Consider the following 23902-nt stretch of genomic DNA (forward strand, 5'->3'; position numbering starts at 1 on the left):
AATGACAAAATGTAGGAGATTAGAGTGTTGCAGTGTTGAGTGATGCAGGGGGAAATGGCAAATATTGATGCTGGGGAGATATTATATATTATTTCATATACTATTTCATAGTGGAAAACCCAGCAGTCCTGCGAGGGGGAACGAGCAATGATCCAGGCAAAATTGGCTAATGATGCAGGTATATAGCCATAGCAATGATGCAGGGGAAATGGCTTTTTTTTTTTTCTTTAACAATGACAAAATAATGCAAGGGAGATGCCATTCATGTTAAAGAACGCTGGCAACATGCAGGGGAGAAATGTTGCATTGATGCATGGGAGATAGCCATTAATGTGCGAGTATAAAACTGGCAACGAAGCAGTTCAATAATAGCTATGATGCAGGGGAAAGGCTAATAAATATGCGATGATGCAAGGACAAATGGCCAAATGATACAGAGGAATAGAAAGCATGATCATAGAGGATGATGAGGACAGAAACACCAGCACCAGGATATGCATTACTTACATGACGATCAGGGTTTAAGAGCTCTTTGAGCAGCTGGTACTGAGGCGGAGTCAGACTGTATGTAGATGGAGAAGGCAGAAGAAGACTGCTGAAGAAATTCCTTGCATTGCCGCAGAGGTGGCTGCTCCTATTCTAAATGAATGACCTGCGTAATACTGAGGTGATAAATTGCATTTAAGGGGAACTTTTTTTAAAATGATGCATAAACCATAACTTTGACATGGGATTGTTGCCTGGGGTTATAAAAAACGGAGATGGTGAATTAATGGAGGGTCTGATGCGAATATAATTTACAATGGCTTTAAAAGGACAAAAGGGAGACTTGATGCGAGCTATAACAATAGAAGAAGACCCCTTTGCTTTAGAATGCTTAAGGAATAAGCCAGGGTGAACACTAGGTCAGAAAAAGAAATATCTCTACCAGGATTGAATAAATTCAATGGGGAAGTGAATTTTCCAATTCTTAGAAAGCCATAAAATGCTAGTAAAAATGAACTAATCAGAAGGCAATAAATACAAGAGGAAAACAGACCCTTGCTTAGGACAGAAATCATGTTATGAAGAATAGGCAGTGTGGCGGGGTGTCTAATATCAGGAACAGAAGGGAAACATTTGGAAATACCTTTCAGTAGCAATTTTATTGCTGGATTGGCAAAAAAGCTTGACAAGCCGGGATCAAAACACCAAACACTGAAATCGGATCCCATCAAGCAAGCAAGCCATGAGTGTATTGAGGCTTGAAATGGCGAACGTCGGTGCAATAGCAGATGAAGGCTCATATGGCGTCGATAAGTACAGGTTTCAGAGGAATGAACAGAGCGTTTGACACAGAACTAGGAATGCATGGATTAATTGTACAACCAAAGGTTAGTTTAAAGGCAAAATAAAGCTTGGAGTTCCACTTTATGCCAAAGAGGTGCCACTGTGATGCATGTATGGGGATGATTTTGAACACATCTGCGATGTCTGCCTTGGATAGCCATGCGCCCTGACCTGCTAGTTTGATTAATTTTAAAATCGCATTATCCACGGCCGTGAATCAAAGGGGTCAAGCAAGTAACCTGTCACGATACTAATTAAGGCTGGACCCAAATTCAGCCAACACAAGGGAGACGGTGAAAAATGCTTAATAAAGAGAAGAACTTATAAAAACTGGGGAACCAACCAAACAGGAAGCAGAAGCACGAGGTAAAACAAGGAAAATCCAAACAAAATCTCAAACATAAAATGCATGCCATGGTAACCCATGACATAACCTTTATTGAGTTCCTTTTGCAGTAGCTGGGACACAGTCTCAGGTTCTTTTATGGCAGACTGGAGGTTTTTTGCCACATGAGTGGAGTCTGGGGATGAAACAACCCCTACACGGAAACCCTGAGAGAGGTCAGTGAGCAGGTAATCTGTGAATACTTGGGATGAGTGGACAGTTCTGCAGCCTGAGCCTGGATGTTTATTGGTGTAGAAGGATGATCTTTTAGGATCTTGTTGACGAGGGTGAGCCAGGTGACACACCGAACAAAGATGGGCTTCTTTGCAGCTGCTGCAAATGTGGAGAAAGACGCAGCTTGGGTAAGTACAGACATTTTCATTGAAGTTACTGCAAATGGGCCCATGGGTTATTAAACATGTCCACCTTTCGGCCACAGCTGTTGGCCATGGGGTGAAGAGGAGGGGCTTGTGAGGGCATGGGCGGACTTGTCACTGGCTGTGAAGCTGTTGGTGAAAACGCAGCCGAGGGCAGAGGGAGTCTGAGTGGCCTAGATTGCCGCAGGTTGAGCAGGAGGCGGCTTGAGAACCTCCAATGAGCATGAGAAGTATCTCTGTGTCCAGGATTGACCAACTTAGGCGGATGTTGGACTGAGAGATATACCGAGCTGCCTTGCTAGAAAAAGCTTTGTGGTACTGTTAGTAAATGTTTCTCCCGTATCAGAGATTTAGATCGCCAATCAGTCTAGTTCGATCTTTCTATCGGGATAAACGGAGCAGATTACGTCTCTGTATATCCCGAAGGCAGGTGGGTTTACCAGGATGTAGACGGAGCCGAATGACAAAGTCGATGACAGGAATTAAGTCCGGAGAAGAAGACTGGAAAGTCTTGCAGAGAAGGTGAAGAACAATCTGGCGAAGAGTGCGTGAACTGGAGGGGCTTATATAGCGGCTTGATGAGTGGCACACAGGTGAGCTGAGTTGGCTGATGAGATGGGCGTGGCTGGAACTGTGACAACGCCAAGGTCAAAGGAAGGAGCCGAACTTGATGGCCTTCTTTTTTGTTGGGAAGTAGGTGGCTTCCTGGTACGCTTATGGCTGCGCTGGATTTCGGCAGGAAATGGCGGCTCTTCTGCAGGAGGTGGCGAGTCATCGGCTGAATCGATGCCAGCGATTAGGCTTGCCAGCTCGCGCAGTTGAGCTAGCTCAAGCCCTGGGGCAGGAGAAATGCCTTGGGCCCGTAGCTCGGACTCAAGTAGCTCGGCTTCTCTTAATGCTAGAGCCGATGGTGGATGCAAAGCTGGCGCTTTTCCGCTGAGACTGCACCGCTTCTAGCAGGAGGTCGCCACCGGGGTTGAAATCCTCCAGGGGATCTGATTCAAAATCCGACATGCTTTGGCAAGTGAGGATGCAGCTGAATAGTAGCAGATAAGCAAAGACCGCACAAAAGGTTCTTCACAGTGCTGAAATGGCAGCTGATTGACAGTAGAGAGAGAGACCATTTTTAAAACTTGACAGCTTACAGGTGATTGGCTGATGGCCACCGTGTAAGGTTGTGATTAGGTGGAGATGCGAAGGAGCGGGTGGCGCTTATAGATAGCGGGAAACGTTGCTTGTTAATTAGAAGGCATGTGCAAGGGCATAGTCTTCCTGACTGAACTTTCGCTAACGGTCATTCGCTTTCTATCCACGACCAATTAACTGTTCGCTGCTTGCTCCCCTTTTACCTCTTCATTCTGCTAACGCTCAAAGACCAACAGAAAGAAGTGTTATTACATTAGTAGACACGGACATGGTGGACACTGACTGGACAAGTCAGTTCTCAGTTCCTGTTGCTGGTCAGTGAAGCTGCTGGCGCTGGTAATGTGACAGCTGAGGGAGAGTTAGAAGCAGCACGGCCCAGTGTGGTAAGAGCAATATGCCACTGCATCTTTGTCACTGAGGAATATTAAATAAATGCAAATGTTATGTTGACGTTCACACGCATTTGATTTTGGTCACTTTACACTACTTCTCTGATGCAAGAACACATGAATTGAAATTGATATCAATTTATGTATGTCACATAAAAGCCCCCTTCTTTTAATTGATCAAATGGCAGTTGCAATAGTATTATAGTATTAAATTGTACTAGCTAACCCACCCCCTGAGGATTACCATTTTCACCACCCATGAGTTTGCACCCCTGAATAAAATAATGCCAAATAAATGCTTAAAAAACATTTTCCTTTGTTCCTTGTTGGAAGGATTAAAAGTAAAAAATGTGAGCTTAAGCTGGTATGGTTATTCCAACCTGATGTGGAATAGCTACCATTGTACACTTCTCTAAATGAGATAAATCAAGGGTGATTTCACACTCATGATATCAACACAATCAAACTTTCATTTACCTCTTTGGTGACACAGTCATGTGAGGTGTTGTCCACATTCTGCCTTTTAAGACACCGTGGACAGAGTTGATGAAACTGGACTTTCCAGCTCCACTCGGCCCATGAAGAAGAATCCTGAGCCGCTGACCTTCAGTCTGAGGTTTGTAGTTGTTCACAAACTGTCTCTGCTCAGGAAACATTACATCACACTTAAAATACCATGCCAGAACTGAGCAGTTAATTGGGATATTACTAAAAGAGATAAAAAAAGACTTGTGCTTTTTCTGTTACAGATGTTTGACAATTTTTTATTCTGGATGCAAAACACATTCACCACCAGTTATTTCACCTCCATGGTTCATTGAGATCTGACAGGCAGAAGACAAAAGTATAAAGAAATAGTGTGAGATCATTGTACAATATGTAATTTTCAATGAACGGTTTAGATCTTAGAGGAGGTTCAGCAGCAGGTTTAGACTTTTTTCTTCCCATTGCTGGAGAATAAAACATTCGCCCTGAGCTGTTTATAATGAAACCCCTTGATCTTGTATGTTGACTGTCAATTTTACATTAATAATCAGTTGAAGAACCGTCCTACCTTTATAGTGCTGGCACAAAGAGTCTGAGCTTTATGACTGATCCTAACAGCCACATACAGCATGAAATCCTCTTCCCACTCCAGTGTTTAGTTTCACTTTTATCAGATATGTGACTTGAGGGAAGTTTACACAATTTTTTTCAGACCACACAGCAGTAACATTTTGAGCAGACTGATGACTGTGTTTCTTTTCTGTTCTTGTGACCCTTTAAACACGTGACACATTTTCTCAGAAAAGATTTTTCCTTCCCTTTTTTGGATGTTTGTTTTATTTTAATTAAGCAGCACTTTTAATTTTTTTCAGACATTAAAGGGTAATGCCCTCAGCATCACAATGATATTGGTAAGAGGAAGGGGATTGGCCCTGTTGATGGAGCAACAACATTTTGCTACTTATGTTTATCAGACTGTGGGGAAGGCTGAAGTGAAAGTCAAAAAAATGGGATAATTTGTCCTCAACTTGATATCATTTTATAATCTTTTGATGCCATTCCATCGGTTATTACTAAGGTATTATAGGAGGAGTGCAGTATTTTAATCCATGTAATGAAATACATGAGATCAGTATTAGATCAGGGTGGTGTTATTGTGTTGTGACTAAATTTGTTTTCGGTTGAAATGTTACTGCATTTTTGTTTTATCTCTAAAGATTTATGGTGATAGGAAAAGAGAGTTCAGTCTTAAATAAAGAAATTACTGCCTTCTTACTGCAGGGGCCACTGTAGGTTAAAAAACACATACACATAAATAAATACAGAGTTATACAAGTTAAATTTTACATTTATAACTTTAAACTACTGTTTGCACACTGACTATATGGAGGTGTGTGCATATGTGTGTGTTCATGCACAAGCACATGTGCGTATGTGTTATAACACTGTGTGCAGCAGCCTCTGTTGCTCTCTGCTTTTTGCTGTAATATTCAATTTTGTATCGAGAACTGCAGAATTTCATTGGTATTGGTAACGACTACTACATTTCTGGCATGTTGACACACACAGCAAACCCTGCTACACACATGCCTCAACAAACTTCCAAACCAAATACCACACAGCACGAAAATAGTGCAGTGAATCACAATTATGCACAAGACTCAAAAATAGTGTTTTTCTGTATCAGCGTCTTACAGTCTTTATTAAAGCTGTGATGTAAAACAGACTCCATGTTTATTAAAGCTGCAACATTCTGATTTCAGTCACTCAGCTTAGTCAATTGTTTTTATTAAATGTAATCTATATTTAATCAGGCAGTCTCATTAAGATTAAGATCTTTTTTCCAAGCACAAGAAACAATCACAAGAACAAAATATGACAGTTCAGCGAAACCAAAAAGTCTATTTGACATTAGCAGAGGCAGGATATTTTAGACACATTTACACAAATCTGACATTTCTGGAAACATCTGGATCTCTACTTTAACTTAAAATAAAGTTGTTTGAAAAAAAAAAAGCTGCAAACAAAACACAAATGCGATTGTGGTCTTTTGTCACACGATAGTTTTATGAAATTCAGCCATCGTTCTTTCAGCGAGCCTGTCTTAACATTTAGCACATATTTTGTTTATTGAGGAAGTCATCTCCAAAGGCGATGATGCGTCTCAGGGTGCTCAGGATTAGAGTGTCAATGTCATTGTGGAGGTGCATTTCTGAATGGTAGTTCTGGACAGCAAAGATGCAGTTCATTGGAATACCCACGTTTACACTGAACCTCTCCATCTGCAAATCACAAACATAAAAATCACAACATCCCAGTTCATAAATTACAGCTCGCAGCTTTGTGCTTAAATACTGCAAATGTCTTTGACGGAATGAAATTATACATCATCTTTGTGCAAACTCATTAAATGAATAGTAATAGTATACCTTTGCCTTTAGCTTTTTGCTTTTGTAGATGTTCCTTATATCTTGTTTAATCTCGGGGACGGCCGCATCGATTTTGGTGAAAACGGCCACTTGAGGAATCCCTGCCAGAAGGAAACACAAAACTTGAGCGAGAACAAATTACATTTAAAATACAGTACAATCAGGCTGACCACAGCTGATGTTCTCTGAGGACGGAAAAAACCACGGAAACCTGCAAGAGAGACAAGAATAAAATGGTGGTTTCTGCCCTCACCCAGTTCGCTGGCTTCAAGTCTGATTTCCCGTAGTGTCCGAGCAACATTTTCCCCGCACAGATCGTCTGTGCTGGCATCAATGACACAAACCAGAACGTGCACTTTGTCGTTGATGGTCGGGGACTCGTTGTAGTACGGATCCTCCTTCGATAACTTATAGACATGATTGAACTGAAAACAAAGTCAGCTATAGTTAAATGACAATTGCAAAGATCGATATAATGAAAAAACTGATGACAGTTTCTTTAAAAATACTTTTAAAAATACAGAAACTCTACCGTGTAACCGTCTTTCACATGTCCCCTCATCGCCCGTTTCATATCTTTCACATGGACTCTGTCGTTGGCGTTTTTCATACCCATCATGTCATTTAAGACAAACGGGTAAAAGGTGTTTGGGTTTCCCTTTTCGATCTTGTAGGTTGTGTACTGTAAAACACGTGGAGAATTGTTATTGTGCCTGGTGCCTGTCGGTTTGGTTCAGCTTAAACTGTGAGCAGAACAGTGGTGGGGTTAAAGGTGCAACTCTCTTACAGTAAGTGTCAAGCCTTTGACTATTAATGAGGCTGATAAGGATGAGTTGTTTTGACTGAGCTAATGCTAGCCATCATAATTTGGTTGTAACATTAGGGTGTTAGCGTTACTTCCACGGAGTGCAACGTGAGCTAGCTTGTTATTGCAAATTTCACCTCTATAATAAAGTTACACTACAGTTTGTGATGTCTCATGATCCTTTATTAGAGTATCTTTGTGCAGTTTATCACCACCAGCCAGGAGGCATAGTATGAAAGGATGGGTAATATATGGATATAATAAATACTGTACCACATGCTAAAAGTAGACCACCAGATAAAGTCGTAGTGTAAAGGTTGTTTGCAAAATACCAGTATTCCCAGTCTGAGCGACTTTCCAAGCTATTACAAACTGCTCATTAAGTAACAATAGAGATTTTTTTCTATTTTTCTGTCTTTTTAGTTTGTGACTTAAATCTCAGAGTACATCCAAGTTTTTGATTTTTATCATAAATTTACATCTTTAATGTTGGAATATCTGATGTTTTTTTGCCCCTGATAGCCAGGGCCGGAGGCATATTGTTTTCGGGTTGTTTGTCCGTATGGATTTACAGCCATCCGTACATCTGTACATCCCATTCTTATGGACACAATATCTCAGTATCGCCATGATGGAACTTTTTTTTATATTTGGCACAAACATTCACTTGGACTCAAGGATGAACTTGAGTGATTTTGGTGGTCAAAGGTCAAAGGTGACCTCACAAAACAGTTTTTAGTCATAACTCAGGACCTCACACCGCAATTATGACACAATTTCACACAAATGGTTCATATTTTACATGATTGGATAAACAGGGATGTAATCTGAAACTAGTCTAAGTGGTGGATTCAGACAACCGCAAGGAAGTGATTGTAAAAAAATTTTTTTACCTATAATGGCTCTAATATTCTGTCATACAATGTAGTTTGGAAAGTTTAAAAGTTAACAATGTGGGCTTAATAATTATATTAACATTTCCAACTGTACGACATCACTACTACTACTACTACTACTACTACTACTACTACTTCAACACTATCAAACTTTCCTAATACCTGTTTGGTGAAACAGTCATAAGCAATGCTGTCCACCAGAGCCAGTGCGCTTATTCTGCCTTTTAAGACACTGTGGACAGAGTTGATGAAACTGGACTTTCCAGCTCCATTCAGCCCATGAAGAAGAATCCTGAGCTGCTGACCTTCGGTCTGAGGTTTGTACTTGCTCACGAACTGCAGATCAGTCTGTTTGTCTCCGCTGAGGAAACATTACATCACACAAACAAAAACACATTGCAACTGAGCAGTTATTTAGGATGTTACTGAAAGAGGAAGTGAATTCAGGATGCACACACACTCACCTCCAGGTTATTTCCCTCCATGCTTCATGTAGAACTGAGAGGCAGAATAATGTTGACATTCAATGAATGGTTTAAATCAGTGGTCGGCAACTGGTTATTTTCCATAATATGATTTTTTAAATCTTACATCACATGCTGGACTGACAGTCCCTAATTTAATTAAAATGTGAACGACAGACACAAACAGTCACAGCCCCACACATATGAACAGTTGCAAAGTAAATCCCACTTGCATTTTTATCAATCAATTTCGTAAATTGGCCTTGATTATGTTCTGTCCCGCCATCTGTTGGATTAGAATAAAATTGGCCCAAGGCCAAACTTACTTGGCGACTCTGGGTTTACATCTTCAGCAGGTTTAGACTGCTTTGCTCCCATTGCTGGAAAGTAAACAGTTTACATTGAGCTCTTAAATTAAATCACTTTGTTTCAGTCTTAAACTAAGCCGACCGCACACCTCGGTACTAAAGGTATAAAGCAACTGACCAATACCTTTCTAATGTTATATTACACTGTAAGTTTATGATAAATAGTCAAATATATATATATATATATATAATGTTTAAAGAAATGATTTTGCTTCTGTCTTTAACCACACACCTGGTTGTAGAAGTGTAGTAAAGTAAACTGACAAATACATTTAATATTATATTACTTTGAAGGTTTAAAATAAAGACAGTAATTTTAGCAAATATTTATATTTATGATTCAAATTGCTTTCCAAACAGAACAGCTAAAGCTAAATCTCCTAACAGTGATCCCTCTGAAAACACTCAGTCTGCTCTGTTTACTGTCAATAGTCCTAGTTATTCTTCTTTAATCAGTTTTACGAGCATAAACAAACTCAACCATAAATCCAACCCCAGACATCATAACACCGTCCTACCTTGTGTGTGTGCTGATAGTAGACTGATCCTAGGAATGTAAAGCAGTAGCAGTAGAAAAAAAAATCATGTAATTTATATTCATTATGAAATTATCTTCCCACTCGCTCCTTCCCACTTTAAGTTTCATTTTGACCATATTCGCGGCTTACGTGAAGTTTACCTTAATTCTCTCAGACCACACAGCAGTTTCATTTTCAGCAGACTGATGTGTTATTTTTTCTGTTCCTGTGATTCTTACAAACTAAGACATGGCACATTTCATCAGTTGTTTTTTTTCCTTTTTTACTTGTTTGCATTATGTTTATAGGGCATCAGCATTTTTCTTATATTATGTTGCAGTTCACAATGAGGCTACAAACACATTTTATCATTCTGCTAGTCTTATCACTCTAAATCCTCTTTTTAAATTTGGATCAAGTTGCATATTTCAGATTTGATGACATAGATTCCTGTCGGGCTATAGACTGAGATTTACATTTAAAGGGTAAACACCACGATCTCAACATCATAATGATATTGGGAAGAGGCAGAGAAGAGGCCCTGTTGATGGAGCAGCCAGACAATTTACTACAGCTGTTTATCACACTGTGGCCTGACTGTGGAGATGGTTATGGTAAAAGTCAAATAGAACAGGGTCATTTGTCCAATGGGAGTAACTAGGCTCTCTTTAAAAAGAACAAATTCCATCGGGTATTACTGAGGCATTATGGGAGGAGTACAGTATTTTCTCAGTATGGGATCCAGGTAGGAATTATTGTGCCCTAATGTGACTAGATTTGTTTTCAGTATAATATTACTGCAGTTGTGTATTAACTATAATGATAGTTCAGAAAATTAAGTATCCTACAGTCGTAAATAAAGAAATAACTGCCTTCAGTGAGGGGTACTGGTAATAAATAAGTAAGTAAGAAAGTAAATAAAGAAATAGATACAGAGGGATGAGGGTAATATTCAGAGCTAGTAAAGTAAAGTAAATTCATGAGCAAATAACCTGGATATTCTCTGAGATAACTGAAGAGGTACAACAGTATATGGAACATGTGTCCTGCTGAACCACAATTCCCATTGAATTGTCCATAGATGTAACCAGCAATGCTCTTGCACTGTGTTGTAGTTCCTGATGCACAAAAGCTATCACCTCATCCACATTCTTTCTGGCAGAAAGAATCCTAACCCTAACCAAGAGGCTTTTGTGCCTCAACTTAACCAAACTGCCCCTGAAGACCTTTTACCATTCGCTTGAATGTGAAAGGAGGGCTGCACATTTAATTGAAATATAAGCGAAATCGCAATATGGCAAAGTGCAATATCCAAATCACAGCAATTTTTCTTTCGATAAAAAAGGTAAAATGTGTCACATTGTTGTCAGGCCGAGACTCAAAGCAGGACTCGGATGCAGAGATATTCGAAAACCAAAGGCTTTTATTGAATTCACTGGAGACCTCAGACAGAGTGACAAACCAATGGCTATGAAAAAACTAGACACTAGACTCTGAATCTTAACAAAAAACACTCCATGAGGAGGAAAAAGGAACTATTCAAAAGAAACAAACCAATAAACACAAAACGCTCCGTACTGAGGAAAAACCTGACTATAAAAAATAACGCAAAAAAAGTCTACTCACGCTACTAAGCGGAGGATCTAGAATAAATAAACAACTGAGCTATATGAAATGAAAATCATTCTTAAACGAGGAAAAACAAAGATCTATGAAAATATGCTAAGGTAAGAACTACAAACAAAAATCACTCTTAATGAGGAAAAATAAGGGGCAAAATTTACAAACAAAAAAATCACTCTTCTCGAGGTTCAGAAAGCTTACTTTGGCGACTACTGTGGCTGTGGACATGGACATGGACAAAAGGCTCGGGTGCAGGACGAGGACGAAGACACTCCGGCACAAGACAAGGGGAACACAGACTATTTAAACACATGGAGGGAAACAGGGGACAGGTGGAAACACTTAGGGCAATCAGACTGAGACACATGAGGAAGGGCAGGTGACCTGAAACGAGAGGAGAATTACTTTTCAAAATAAAACAGGAAATGACAGCACAAAACAAACCCAGGACAAGACAACCTCACCACGGCGTGACAGCATTGTTAGGATTGCATAAGTGTTGTGGTGCTACAGATACAAATCACATTCTCCAGATGAAAAGGAACATGTTTGTTTGGTATAAGACCAACAAAAATAACATCATCACTTTTATACTTTTTTTCCATTGAAAATGAAATGCAAAAACGACTATTCTAACTGAATTCCAACTTGCAATCGCAATATCTGCCACAATAAATGCACTATGTTTTTTTTTTTGTTTTTTTGTCATGCAGCTCTTTGTGAAAGTGCTCTTGGACTTTTAGACCACGCTGTATATTTTTTACTTTCTGTTCTGTCATGTGATTTCTTTTAAAGAAATTCATCTGAATTGCGCGTAACTTGTACAATTACAGCTTCTCATTTCTTGACCACATGGAAATGAAAGCACAAATCAGCTAAATCAGATAATCAACTAAAATAACAGCACGTATTGAACTACATGCTGAGCGTTTATCAGGTGCACACAAACACAACCGTGTCTGATGTAATTACTTCCTTTTTGCTTGTTTTAAATTGACCAGTTACAGCCATCAAACGCAAGATAAATCTAATAAATCATGGGAGCCCGGTGAAGTTTTCAGTCCAGGTATGTTTTTAATTATTAGCAGAGAAAGACAAGTGATTATTTTATTAGTCACATGATTCTCAGCTGTTCTGAATCAACTCCATGATTTATTTTTTAAAATTTTAAAACTGCAAATGTGGCCTTATTCTTTTCAAATATTTGTAAGTGTTGTAATGGTATAACCAACATATTCTGCCACAAACAAAAGTGATATTTGGTGTTACAGGCATTAAGGCAATTCATTATTATTTTCTTTTTTAAAGTATATTTTTGGGCTTTTTATGCCTTTAATGGACAGCACAGTGGAGAGTGACAGGAAACAGGGAGGCAGAGAGGGGGAATGACATGCAGCGAAAGGCCGTCCGATGCGGGATTCGAACCGGGGCCAACTGCAGCGAGGAGTGTAGCCTCTACACATGGGGCGCCTGCTTAGACCACTACGCTACATGACTCCCCATTATCATTTTCCTAATTGATTTATTTGCTGATAAATCCCTTGATTATTTGATTAACAAATAGTGAAAAATGCTCCAGAGCCCAGTGTCACTTTTAAACATCCAAAACCCAAAGACATTCATTTTATAATGATATAAACCAGTGACAAACAGAACATTTTAATCTCAGAACGTAGTACAAGGTAGATTAAAAAAGACTCAGACAAATAATCATTCAATATCAATTGATCAACAGATTGATGAATGTTTTAATTATTTTAAAATGGGTTTCACAGTCTGTTCTCTCACATACTTTATTGCATTCAGAAACCTTATTGCTGAAGAGGAGCTAGGACACATTCATGTAACAAAATAGTCTTAACTCACTAGATGTAGACCGTTGGTACAATCCTACCTTTGGCTGCAAATTTCACGTGGGATTTTTTTCCACTGTGTGCGTGTTACTGTTTTCAAAATCTACCTGGCAACGGGAAACAACAACAACAGCCTCCAAACTAGTTGTGGAATCGAATCTGATTTTACTACAGTCGCAGAGGTGTCAGAGGTGACTTTCCACATTTATGTCTCCGCACCGGCAACAGCTGTGGCCTAAGGCGTTTTGGTTTTTGGATTGTTCGTGCACAAGTACGTCTTTTCGTATGTCCTATTCTTGTGAATGCGATATCTCATGAACGCCATTCACCATTTTGTAGTAGCTGTACTTGAAGACGGCTTAGTGGCACAACTAGGCTGACCCATTTTGAAGGCTCTGTCAAATGTGGCAGAAATGCTTCCTTCTTTTCCTGGGCAATGAAGGATTACGATGAGTGGATCCTTTGTTGCCCAGCCAATCACAAGATTCATCACATGCCAGTCATGACAGCAAACAACACCGACAAAGAACCCGAGGATTACACTTGTAAGTGTGAGTTTTGTGTTTCGGCTCAGTTCAACAGCTAACGGTGCAACTGTTAAAACCAAGGGTCTTCAAGTTTTTGCGGAGAAAAAGCTACGTGTTGTCAAGGTTGCTAGGTGACAGGAGCAACGCTTTGCGAGGCGACACTAAGGGCGGGCACAGCTGCTGACTCTAAACGAAAATCCTCCGTGAACCAGAACGTCTCATTTCAGTTCAGCCTTCGCATTCTACGACGGTCACGTACACCACACCTTCGTGGAATGTGTTCACAGCTGTACAATCAAACAATGCATCATGAAAAGTAGTGTACAACCGGTGGTCGCTAACCAAGCCATACATGCCATCGTGCACTGTGCTCACGCTGAAAGACAGAAAAGTGGCGCAGTAAAGTCCTCAACTTAGAACTCCCTGGATAGTGAGCAGGGAGCAGTGAATGACTGAGTGATTTCGGACACAACCTTGGACTCAAGGTTGAATTGATTAGATTTTGGTGGTCAAAGGTCAAGGTCACATTGATAAATACCTTTTATTAAATTCCTTCAAAGTCTTCTCTGGACAGACATGGATGTTAGCTGCAAACTTGACTGGGTGGGGGAGATGTACGACCAAGAGGCAGTAATTCTAGTGTTTCTCTGGCAGTGGCATTATTGACACTGACTTTACCAAAGTACGGTTCAGTTCACATGAGCTTCTGTGATACCAGTTTAATACGTTTCTGCAAGACCGAAAAGCTGCATACAGGAAGCAAATTGTCTGTGGTTTTAACGAGACCAGTGAGATAAAGTAAAGGCAGACTTCACCTCTAGTGCAACGATTATCAGTAAAACTCGTGTTACACATTTTTGTGCCATTTACTTTTGCAGGGAATTTGCCATTTAAATGACAGTGGTCACCTCCCCACCATCCAAATGCTCCCCGTGACACTATTGCAAGGAAGGCCACCCTCACTGCGTCCTGGGCTCAGCGATGCTGATTGGTAGAAACAAGCCAGTGGATTCTCAGATTTTCACACATCAGCATAAAGGCATAGCCATTTTTTATCAAATGACATAAATGATGATATGTGACCTGTTTTGTTTTGTCTTTTCATGTAACTTGGATATAACAATGCAGGAAATAGAATATTAGGCAAATTAAGCTGTTGCACCTTAAAAAACATTCGAGTGCTCAGGCTTTGGGTTGAGAAAAGGCTGTGACCTTGCTTATCGTTAACATTTTCCAGAACAAAAACATGTTTTTTAAAGGTTTGAGTCCATAAGCAGCAAAAACAGCAACACTGAGCTACAGAAGCACATAAATTATTCTGATAAGGCTTTTTTTTGTCTTCAAGCTGTGCTTTGATTTTTTTCCAAATCGTTTGAGTTTTCTAGGTGCTTGTGCTTGAATGTGTCCTGTTCCCTACATTAACACGTCACTGTCACGTTCGACAGTGAAACGTCGCCACAGTGCTGATGAATCGACATGATTTTCTTCTATAAATCAATTTTTTTTTTTTTTCTTTTTCCAGGTTTGAAGCTTTTCCTGAGAGGCAGCGTGGGCGTTCAGTTCACCAGTGTCTTTATTTCCAGCAAGCGTTGGCAGGTGAGATTGACAGCTCACCTCAGGTTCAAAGGACACTTCGCCCGTCAAACGCACACAATGCTATGGACTCTCCGGTCTCCATTAGGCTTTAAGTCACATCCTGAAAATGACTCGATGTCCTTCTCATACGGCTGGAAACAGGGTGGTGGAGGGGTGTGTGTAAGTGTGCAGTGTGCATCCAACCATGGTGAGAGGATAATGGGAAAGCAAAGAGCATCATTACCTCTCTCCACGCTGCTCTGCACCTCTCGCCTCTCCACGGACTGTCAGGAAGAGACGGAGCGGACGCCGTCATTCTGACACTTTGGGATCAGGATCCCCTTTAGTCTCCGACTACACTGTGAATATAAAAAGCTCAACAATGTTTTTATTGCTTCCGGCACAATCTGTACAGCAGCAGCTTTCACTACGTACAAGCTGTAAGCGGCGTCTAAAGCACGGACATCATGCACAGACGCTCGGAAAGGTTTCCCAAAATTCACAGTTGATTTCAGAGCCGGCCCAAGGCAGACACGACCGACAGAACTCTCATTTGGTTTCCCCCGATCATTTTTATCATAATTTAAGATGCACTTCAAGGTTTTGTTGTTCCGCTGAACAAAACTGTAGCAGAAGGAAATTTACTTGTGTAATAACAAAATCAGGGAGTGTATGATAAAACGTAAGATGGTGAGTTATGTGATTTCTAGTTGGGATTCTATGTTCAAGGATATTTAGGATTTTATTTTAGTACAAACCAGCAGTGAACCTAACATATACTTGCAGATATACTTGCCTTCAACCACAGGTTTGCGTAGAGAACTGGCTGCAGCATGAGCGTAATTGTTCACCTATGCCTGTGTACTTTGTGTGTTACTGGAGGATACCTCTAGAGGGCACACCAGAGAGGTCAGACCCAATACACCTACAGGATTTGCATAAACCTGGCGACCCAGACTTTTTATTTTGTGGAAAGTGATTGGCAAAATGCGTAGCTAGCTCAGGCGAGTCATGACTGGTGGACAAACACACCATCGGCACCATCCCCAACGGCGCCGATGCATTTTCCGCCGTGCATGAACCTGTTGATCTCTGGCTTGTTTCTGTTTGCAGGTTTCCATGTCAACTTCTAAGATGGTGCAGATCCGTCACCACTTATTTGGACAAGCGTGTCGTAGCTAGCTCACGTTGTACACTTACGGGTAATTGTGGACTCGGTCTATTAACTCGCTCATGTGAATATTGCATCTTGTAAATGTGTTGCATTAACGTGCATGCACAACCAACGCACAGACAGACGCAGGACATGTGAGGCAGCCGTCGTGTGCAGGTGTAGTTGAAAGCAAGTATATCTCTGGTCTTACAGAACTTTTTAAAATTAACCTCTTTTTTTATTATTTAGGTTTTAATGTTTTAATGCTTTGTCTTTTACATCATTTTTATATATGTATATTAGATTTTCTATTGTCACATTTTGGCTAGTGATGAATAAGCAATTATTTCTCATTACTTAAAATATAAAAGTTTATTAATTAAACTTAAAAACAAACATTGGACTGGGTCGCAGCATCACTATGCGTGTAAAGTCCTTCCTAAGTTTAACCGCTGGCTAGTTTCAATCAATGGGACTGAAATATCTAATTACGCCAACGTAACTGATGCCATCTAGTCAAATACACTGACGTTATTCTTCCTAGCTTGTCCATGTATAAAGCTGCCGTTTGTTTGGTTGGTTCAGTTGGTTAGATAACAGTTTCATCTGGCAGTTACTGGGTGTTAATATTTCCGAATCGCTGGTGCCACAGTTTTTGATCATGGTCCCTCTTCAGTAAATGGAATTAATAGCACAAGTTAATGTCTATAATATTTTATCACAAATATGTTTCCACCTTCATGTATGAACCTCTAAACTATTTTTGAGATTTGTTGGCTGCACACCAAACTTTGCTTTAAGAAAATTATAAAAGTGTACAAATAAGTTGTAACATCCTCTGCTTTTTGTTCAGTTTCTTAAATATTTACTATATTTTTTATTTATTCACATTATTGAGCATTGTTTTAAATCGTAATCATAATTTCTTGCCGTTACGTTTGTGTGGTTGGGTGGGTGGGGTGGGGGGGGTTGGTAGTTTAGATCTTGCTCACGGTCCCAGAAAGCTTTGGGCCGGCCCTGCATGAGCATGAGTTCATCTCAGAAGGCAGACAGCATCTACAGCTGGAAAATGATGGCTTTTCAATTTCAGTCAGAGCTCGGATCCGTGTTTCTTATTTATTTATTTATTTATTTTTATGATCAGTAGGTTGTGCTCTTTTTTTTGTTCTTGCCTTCAGACCTTTGGTATGGGAAAGCTGCCGCAGTTTTGCAGGCAGTTTTTAAAGGATTTACAGTGTTTGGTGCCTGTGCACCTTTTTTTTTTTCTTTTTCTCCATGTTCTTTGCTTTCCGTCTTTCCATTTTTGAGACATTCGACTGAATCCACAATCTGTCGCTCCCAACATTTGGTAATTATTCCCCCTCAAACACACCTCCCCCAGCCGACCTCCCCCCTTCCCATGAGCCAGAAAATCTCAGCTGAAAACTCCACATTTCACCGCTCGGCCATGAGGATTAAACATATTCCTGGAGGCTGTAGCTGTCCTTGATGTCTTTTGGAGGGAGTTTGGAAGGAGACGAGTAGAGCCTCTGCTCCTGGTCCTTTTCAGGTTTCTCCTGCAGAGCTTTCTTCTGCTTCACTTTGCATTTCATCTGCAGCTGGACAGTTTTGTTTTGTCTTTTTTTTGGCTGTTCTCGCTCCGTCCGCGGCTCCCGTCCCCGCTGCCCGTCGTGGTACAGCGCAGGTCTGTCAGGGTTGCTGGAGGAAGTGTAGTCCGGTCGTCTCGTTCTTTTTCCGGGACATGACAAACAAAAAATGACCCCTCCAGCCAGGAGGAAGCCGGCCGAGATAAACGTCACACATAGAGCTCCTCCAGGCTGATATTTACTGCTGTCCGGCAGGTCCGTGGTCAGGAAGGTGGTGATGACTTCATTGGTGAACCAGGACGCGGGGACCAGGCAGAGGAAGCTGGCCAGGATGAAGCAGCCCCCTGCAGCGATGGCTGTATGCCCCTTTGCTCGGTGGCTGCCCCCCCAGCGGGTACATTTGAGCCCCAGCGAGGCGAGGCATAGTCCAAACGCTGCCACCATGCAGGACAGAACCATAGCGGCCCGTGTGGTCTGCAGATAAGCCGGCAGCGACAGCACCGAGTTCTTCATGGTGCAGCTGAAGACGCCGGAGGTGTACCAGACGCAGTCCATCCACAGACCCTGCATCTGCGAGATGGGGGTCATGATGTTGGACCAGACGTTGATGCTCACCTTCCAGTTGGGCAGCAGAGTGGCTACAGTGGCACCGAGGACGCCCAGGAGCGCCAGAGCGAACGCCAGGATCTGAACGGCGGTAGACAGCATGGCTCAGCCCCCCCTGTCCAGCTCCGGTCCCTGTTGGCGCTGTGGCGTCCCGGGCGGGTCCTGACAGCAGATAATTCCTCAACACAGGCTCCAGCGGGCTGCAACCAGAGGAGAAATGAGAATTGAAGTGAGCATGGGAGCGTGACGGACGCACAGCTGAGGCTGCTGATGGGAATGCCTTTTTTGATTTCTGTTTTGGGGGGGGGGGGTGCGCTCGATGATTGCCTGCATTAGTTACTCTGCAGCTGATGTGGTGATCATTGACACTCAATTATGTCCATTTAAAGCTGCAGCGTCCCTTGGCTCCACTCCTCCTGAGCTTTTTTTCTTCCACTGCAAGAAACATGACTGCAGAGCCAAAACTAAAGCTCTGTCACAGTGAAGTTATTTCTTCTCATTTATTCAACCCCAATCTCTTAATGGAGTTGCACATCTGCTGCAAGAGGAGAAATGAATTGTCGGTGAAGTTGTATGAAAACTGGAGCCTTACCTGCGTTGTGTCTTCGGCAGCGTCTCTTGAAGTGATTGCTGAGGACGGAGCAGAGAAGAAGCGGTGTGAATGAAAACACAGGGTGTGTGGGTTAACAGCCTCTAACTACCCCTCTGCCTGCCGTCTCCTTGGCAACTGTACATACAGTTTCGTCCCATTCTGCATCCTGGAAAAGATGCACCATGCGTTCTTTCTTTCTTTCTTTCTTTTTTTTTCACCCTGCAATTTCATTGTGAATGGAAGAAACCTTCATACAATCAAAACTGACCGGAGTCTGGTTCAGGAAACAGGTTTTTGTTTCTAACCTGAAGGTCACCGGCTCTTGCTGAAGGAGCCGCAGAGCAGCGTTCTTATCTGATGAGTTGATGGCGGAGTACGACACTCTCACAACACCGCAGAAATGGTTTTCTTTGTCGCTTTCGACCACATGAAAGCAGCCGTTTACCTGAAAATGATTGTTTTAATCCTTTTCTTTGGATGACACTGGTTAGATTTAGTTTTTGTGCCCTGGATTGCTGAACTACAGCCACTTAAAGAGTTTTATGAGCATTTGTAAAATGCAGCACTACCTCTTGAAAATGACAATAAGCATGAAGGTAAAAGCTCATTACCGATTATTACTGATAATATCTGCTGGTCAGAGCGTTTCGCTTTCAGACGACTGACAGGATCATTCGTGCTTTTAAAACAATCAACATGCGCCATCGGTTCGTCATTTCGTCTTCGTTTGGTGATAAAACCGCTGAGCTGTTCTTTGTCCGGCTGCAGTGTGAATCAAGGTGTCGCCCATCATGTGACTGTGTGAAGAATCGCCCACTGCAACACAGTGATAAGCGTCCGCAGCCCACCCACCCATTCTGTAGTGATGGGACCCAGCAGTCAGTCAGTGGCAGCCTATTATTACCATAATCCTCCAGTCTCTGTCTTATCAGCCTCAGACCTGCACAGACACGAGCTGCTTCCACCAAACTGGAAACAATAAACACACATTTTCTCCCTCGGTTTCACCGACCAGCTCCTCTATGGGAAAATGCAACATTTAAGACGCTGTTGGCGTCATTTCAACCATCATCACACTTAATTAATGTTGTTGTGTTGATATAAAAACTCATAACAAATAAAAACACAGTTGAGACGACTCAGTTTCCCACCAGAGATGCAGAGCAATGATGTCATCATGAACGGCAAACCAGGACTTACTGTAGGTTAAATGTGGGCAGATTTCTAATGGAGGTTCTGCACTGTGGGCAGATAAAACAACAGTTCCCAGTGTTTTTGACTTTTGGCCCCATAAAATGAAGACATTTTTACCTGTGACAACATTACAGGTTATGGACAGTTATTAGTTATGAGCAATTCAACCAAAGAGTGACTTTACCTTCTCAGGTTGTTACATCTGAGGAGTGTTTTCTGGCCTAAAGATCTGGAAATTACTGCAAATATTTGATTAAAGTTGTAAAAAAAAAAAAAAAAAAAAAAGATATTATTTTGTGTATGTATATTTCTCATCCCTTCAACAATCCTGTACCTCTTAAGATTTATCTTGACACATGGGGAGGCCTTGACTCTAGGTTGAAAAACACTGAAATAAATGAAAAATGAAATTGAAATAAATAAAACTAGATAAAACACGCACAAAAACAAAAGAAGAATAAAACAGTCCAAGTATGGAGTCTAGAGTGTGCCTCCACACTAATTATAGCAATTTTCTGTGTTTGTTTATGATCCATAAAAAAATTGATATGCTTAAAGAAACAATTTTAAATTGTTTAATTAAAGTTACATGTAAAGGTTGCATTAACCAAGCCACAGAGTTTCTGCATGAGCTCTGATGGACTCTTTTGTTATTTTTAATACATCATTTAAAAGAACAATTTATTAATTTGTGCTTTATAAATGCATCAGTTCATTAATTGCTCATTGTTGAAAATAATAATTGTGGTGGCACACTCCAGACTCCATACCAAAAACCCGTCAGTGTTACTCAGGAGCTGCTGCAGCCAGTAAAAACGTGAAACATTGCAGCCTGATTAAAATGGCTGATAGTAAAGTGCAGGCCTCTGCCAAGGCCAGTGTCAAACAACACGCACCAGACTGCAGGGAAAAAAAAATCGAATTCATAGTAAGTGATCCGGATCTGCCCCAGAATTTAATGGGTTCTGCCCCACCAAATTTGAGAAAATGCAAATCGGTTCAGCGCTTTTTGTGCAGACCAGCTGACAAACAGACAAACAGACAGAGTGAAAACATAACAATAATAATAATAATTGTGATTGTAATTGGTGATGCAAGTAAACCAAGATCAACAGTATAAAACACAATTAAAATGATACAAAAAACAAATAAAAACATGTAGGTAGTTAAATATGTACTTAAAAACAGAGAGACTAAACTGACAATAAAAGATCGGACACAGTATTTTAAATCTGCGTTGTCTCAATCGGGTTAATTTAGTTGATGTCTACTTCTTTTCATATGAAACATTTGAAAATAATAAATAATAAAAAGATCTGACCACTTGTACTGAACACATTATATACATTCATTTTTGATGTCATTTTGGTCTTGACTTCTTGGTTTCTATGGACGCTTATTGTAAATGACTTTGCACAAAAGTGTGTAATGTAACAAAAAGTCCAAATATCCTAAGAAGCATTTCCAGCAGCATTTTTGATATTAAGATAAAAGACTCTCTGACATCTGAGAACTGACTTAAATTCATTAGGAAAATTTAATCCAGAAAACAACAAATAAGCAAACGTGAACTGTAACTTTGGTTGATTCTTAAGCTTTCAGCAGCCAAATGTCAGAGCATCCTTGAATGCATCAACTGTTTCGTCTGTTTCATCTATTATAATAAGAATAATGTTTGATGTTTAATGTTTAAAAAAAATAATTTATAATACAGGGGAATAAATCTGATCTGGGAAAAACTAAACTGGTTAAAGCTTAAAGTCTAGAAAATGTCAACAAATGTACAAATATATTTACTCTGATTTAAAACAGAAAAACAGGAAATCTGCGCGTTTGAAACAAACAGTGAACTGTCAGAATTGTTGTTATGAACTTATTGTTTTTGTTAACTTATTAATGGTCTGTGTGTTAGTAATGTGCTCAGACATGTAAAAGCAGCGGTGTGCCTCTTTAAGTCGTGTGTATAATAACTCATGTCGGGCTGCTGCAGTGTTCAGAGCTGCTCTGGTCGCGGTGGCAGTGTTTGTCCCACATACTGAAGAGTGTGTTAGTATCCAGCTGCTCTGTGGGTCGTTCAGTGATGTGGAACGAGGTGGCGGTCTATTAGAACCAGACTCTGGAGGTTTGACTCGACGCCCGCAGGCCTTCGCAGTCTGAATGGAAACACACGTCCTGCTGCCGCAGAGCACAGAGGACGAACTGAGAACATTTCTATCAGACATTTCCTCTCTTACATATCGTCCTCTGATCTGGTTTAATGTGTTCAGTTTATGTTTTATTTCAGCAGCGTGTCTTTAGTTTATCTCTCCACCTCAGTGTCCTGGTTTGGAGGTTGTGTTTTTTGTCTTTTTACGCTGGTAATTTGACAAGTCTCAGTTTGTGTCACAGAGGTAACCATCAGTTTCTCTAAAAGATGATTAACCATACAGACATGTAATATATATGTCCCTATGTCAGGAGTGATGTTGCCATATATGTTACCTATAAAGGGATATATTATTATGACGTATATAAAGACTGGATAAATTAAGATATAAGTATATATATATATATATATATATGAAATACCCATGGTAAAACTTTGTATATGTACATTTATTAGAAATATCTATAGCATATGATGAATTTTTATATGTATATTGTATATCATGTTGCAACCATATTTGTTTATGATATATATTTATTTACTAAATCTATACAAGTTTATTAAAACAACATGCTTTGTTCATTCTCTATTCAATTCAATGTTTTTATATTTTTCTTAATTTTCTAATTATTTTCTAAAGACATTACATCTAAAAAAAAGCAAAAGACGCTAAAATTACACAGTTTTGTCCATGAATCTTCTGAGGCAGTAAATCCTGAGTAAACTGAAATGTTCAGCGTGAGTGTGAGTGCTGTTGTTTATATTGTATATATTATATAATATATATTTGTATATTATATATTTATATAATATTGTAAGGTCTTGACCTTATCTTGCAGTGGCCTTGAGATAATGTATGTTGTGATTTGGAGCTATACAAATAAAATGTAATTGAATGAACTGAATTGATTGTTTATATTTGAATCATTTATCTGATGTTCTCTCCACTGACAATAGTGGCACTTATTTATTATACATATATACATACTGTATATATTTGCAAAATGGGTGAGTTAATAAAAAACTCAGATCTGATCAGGTCAGATCTGTTTGATTACTGACTCTAATTGAAGGCGAGGAGATGTGATAAACCAGCTCACTCTATCTGAGCAGATTCATTTTAGGATGTTTTAACTTTTTAATTTTGACGTGAAAGGACACAGTGAGAAGCTGGTGGCCGACAAGAAGAGTTAGCTTTAATTTGCATGGATTTCAAGACATATTGGATGAAATGTTACAGAAGAACAAGACGTTTTTTGTTAACGTACAAATTCTTTAACACGGATTACGACTGTGTCCACAGAGGCCTGTGATCCTTCAGTCTTTAATCCAGTGTGGCACAAATTAGCTTCACATAGAAGCAGACGGCATGACCTCTGACCCCACAGCCTCAGTGATAATAGTTTGGAGCTGAATCAAACCATCTGGCAGAAACAACCCACCCCCCACCACCAC

At 40.3% G+C, this 23902-nt stretch overlaps 2 protein-coding genes across 2 annotated transcripts; both read right to left on the reverse strand.

Annotated features, from left to right (window-relative positions):
- Positions 1 to 6685: 6685 nt before the first annotated feature.
- Positions 6686 to 9084, reverse strand: LOC111672557 (interferon-induced protein 44-like). Its single transcript, XM_087180341.1, has 6 exons — positions 9033 to 9084; positions 8707 to 8740; positions 8405 to 8603; positions 7074 to 7223; positions 6795 to 6966; positions 6686 to 6726 (listed from the first exon to the last, which is right to left on the reverse strand). Exons 1-6 carry the CDS (start codon positions 9082 to 9084, stop codon positions 6686 to 6688), a joined length of 648 nt encoding a protein of 215 aa, XP_087036467.1.
- An 8606-nt stretch (positions 9085 to 17690) lies between these two features.
- Positions 17691 to 18697, reverse strand: LOC111672785 (claudin-20-like). Its single transcript, XM_023430354.2, has one exon. The coding sequence runs from the start codon at positions 18615 to 18617 to the stop codon at positions 17778 to 17780; it is 840 nt and encodes a 279-aa protein (XP_023286122.1). The 5' UTR covers positions 18618 to 18697; the 3' UTR covers positions 17691 to 17777.
- Positions 18698 to 23902: the final 5205 nt, after the last annotated feature.

This window comes from Seriola lalandi, unplaced genomic scaffold (genome assembly GCF_002814215.2).
Source record: "Seriola lalandi dorsalis isolate HSWRI2012SDOR001 ecotype SW California unplaced genomic scaffold, Sedor1 jcf7180002054901, whole genome shotgun sequence".
Classification (NCBI taxonomy): Eukaryota; Metazoa; Chordata; class Actinopteri; order Carangiformes; family Carangidae; genus Seriola; species Seriola lalandi.

What these genes read in the sequence shown, in the direction of transcription:
- LOC111672785 (XM_023430354.2), bottom strand. Translation starts at nt 18,617, where the DNA reads ATGCTGTCTACCGCCGTTCAGATCCTGGCGTTCGCTCTGGCGCTCCTG.
- LOC111672557 (XM_087180341.1), bottom strand. Translation starts at nt 9,084, where the DNA reads ATGGGAGCAAAGCAGTCTAAACCTGCTGAAGATGTAAACCCAGAGTCG. An exon ending in TGGAGGGAAATAACCTGGAG is followed by an intron (nt 8,604 to 8,706) that starts GTGAGTGTGTGT and finishes ATGTTTCCTCAG; the next exon opens with CGGAGACAAACAGACTGATC. An exon ending in ATGACTGTTTCACCAAACAG is followed by an intron (nt 7,224 to 8,404) that starts GTATTAGGAAAG and finishes CGTGTTTTACAG; the next exon opens with TACACAACCTACAAGATCGA.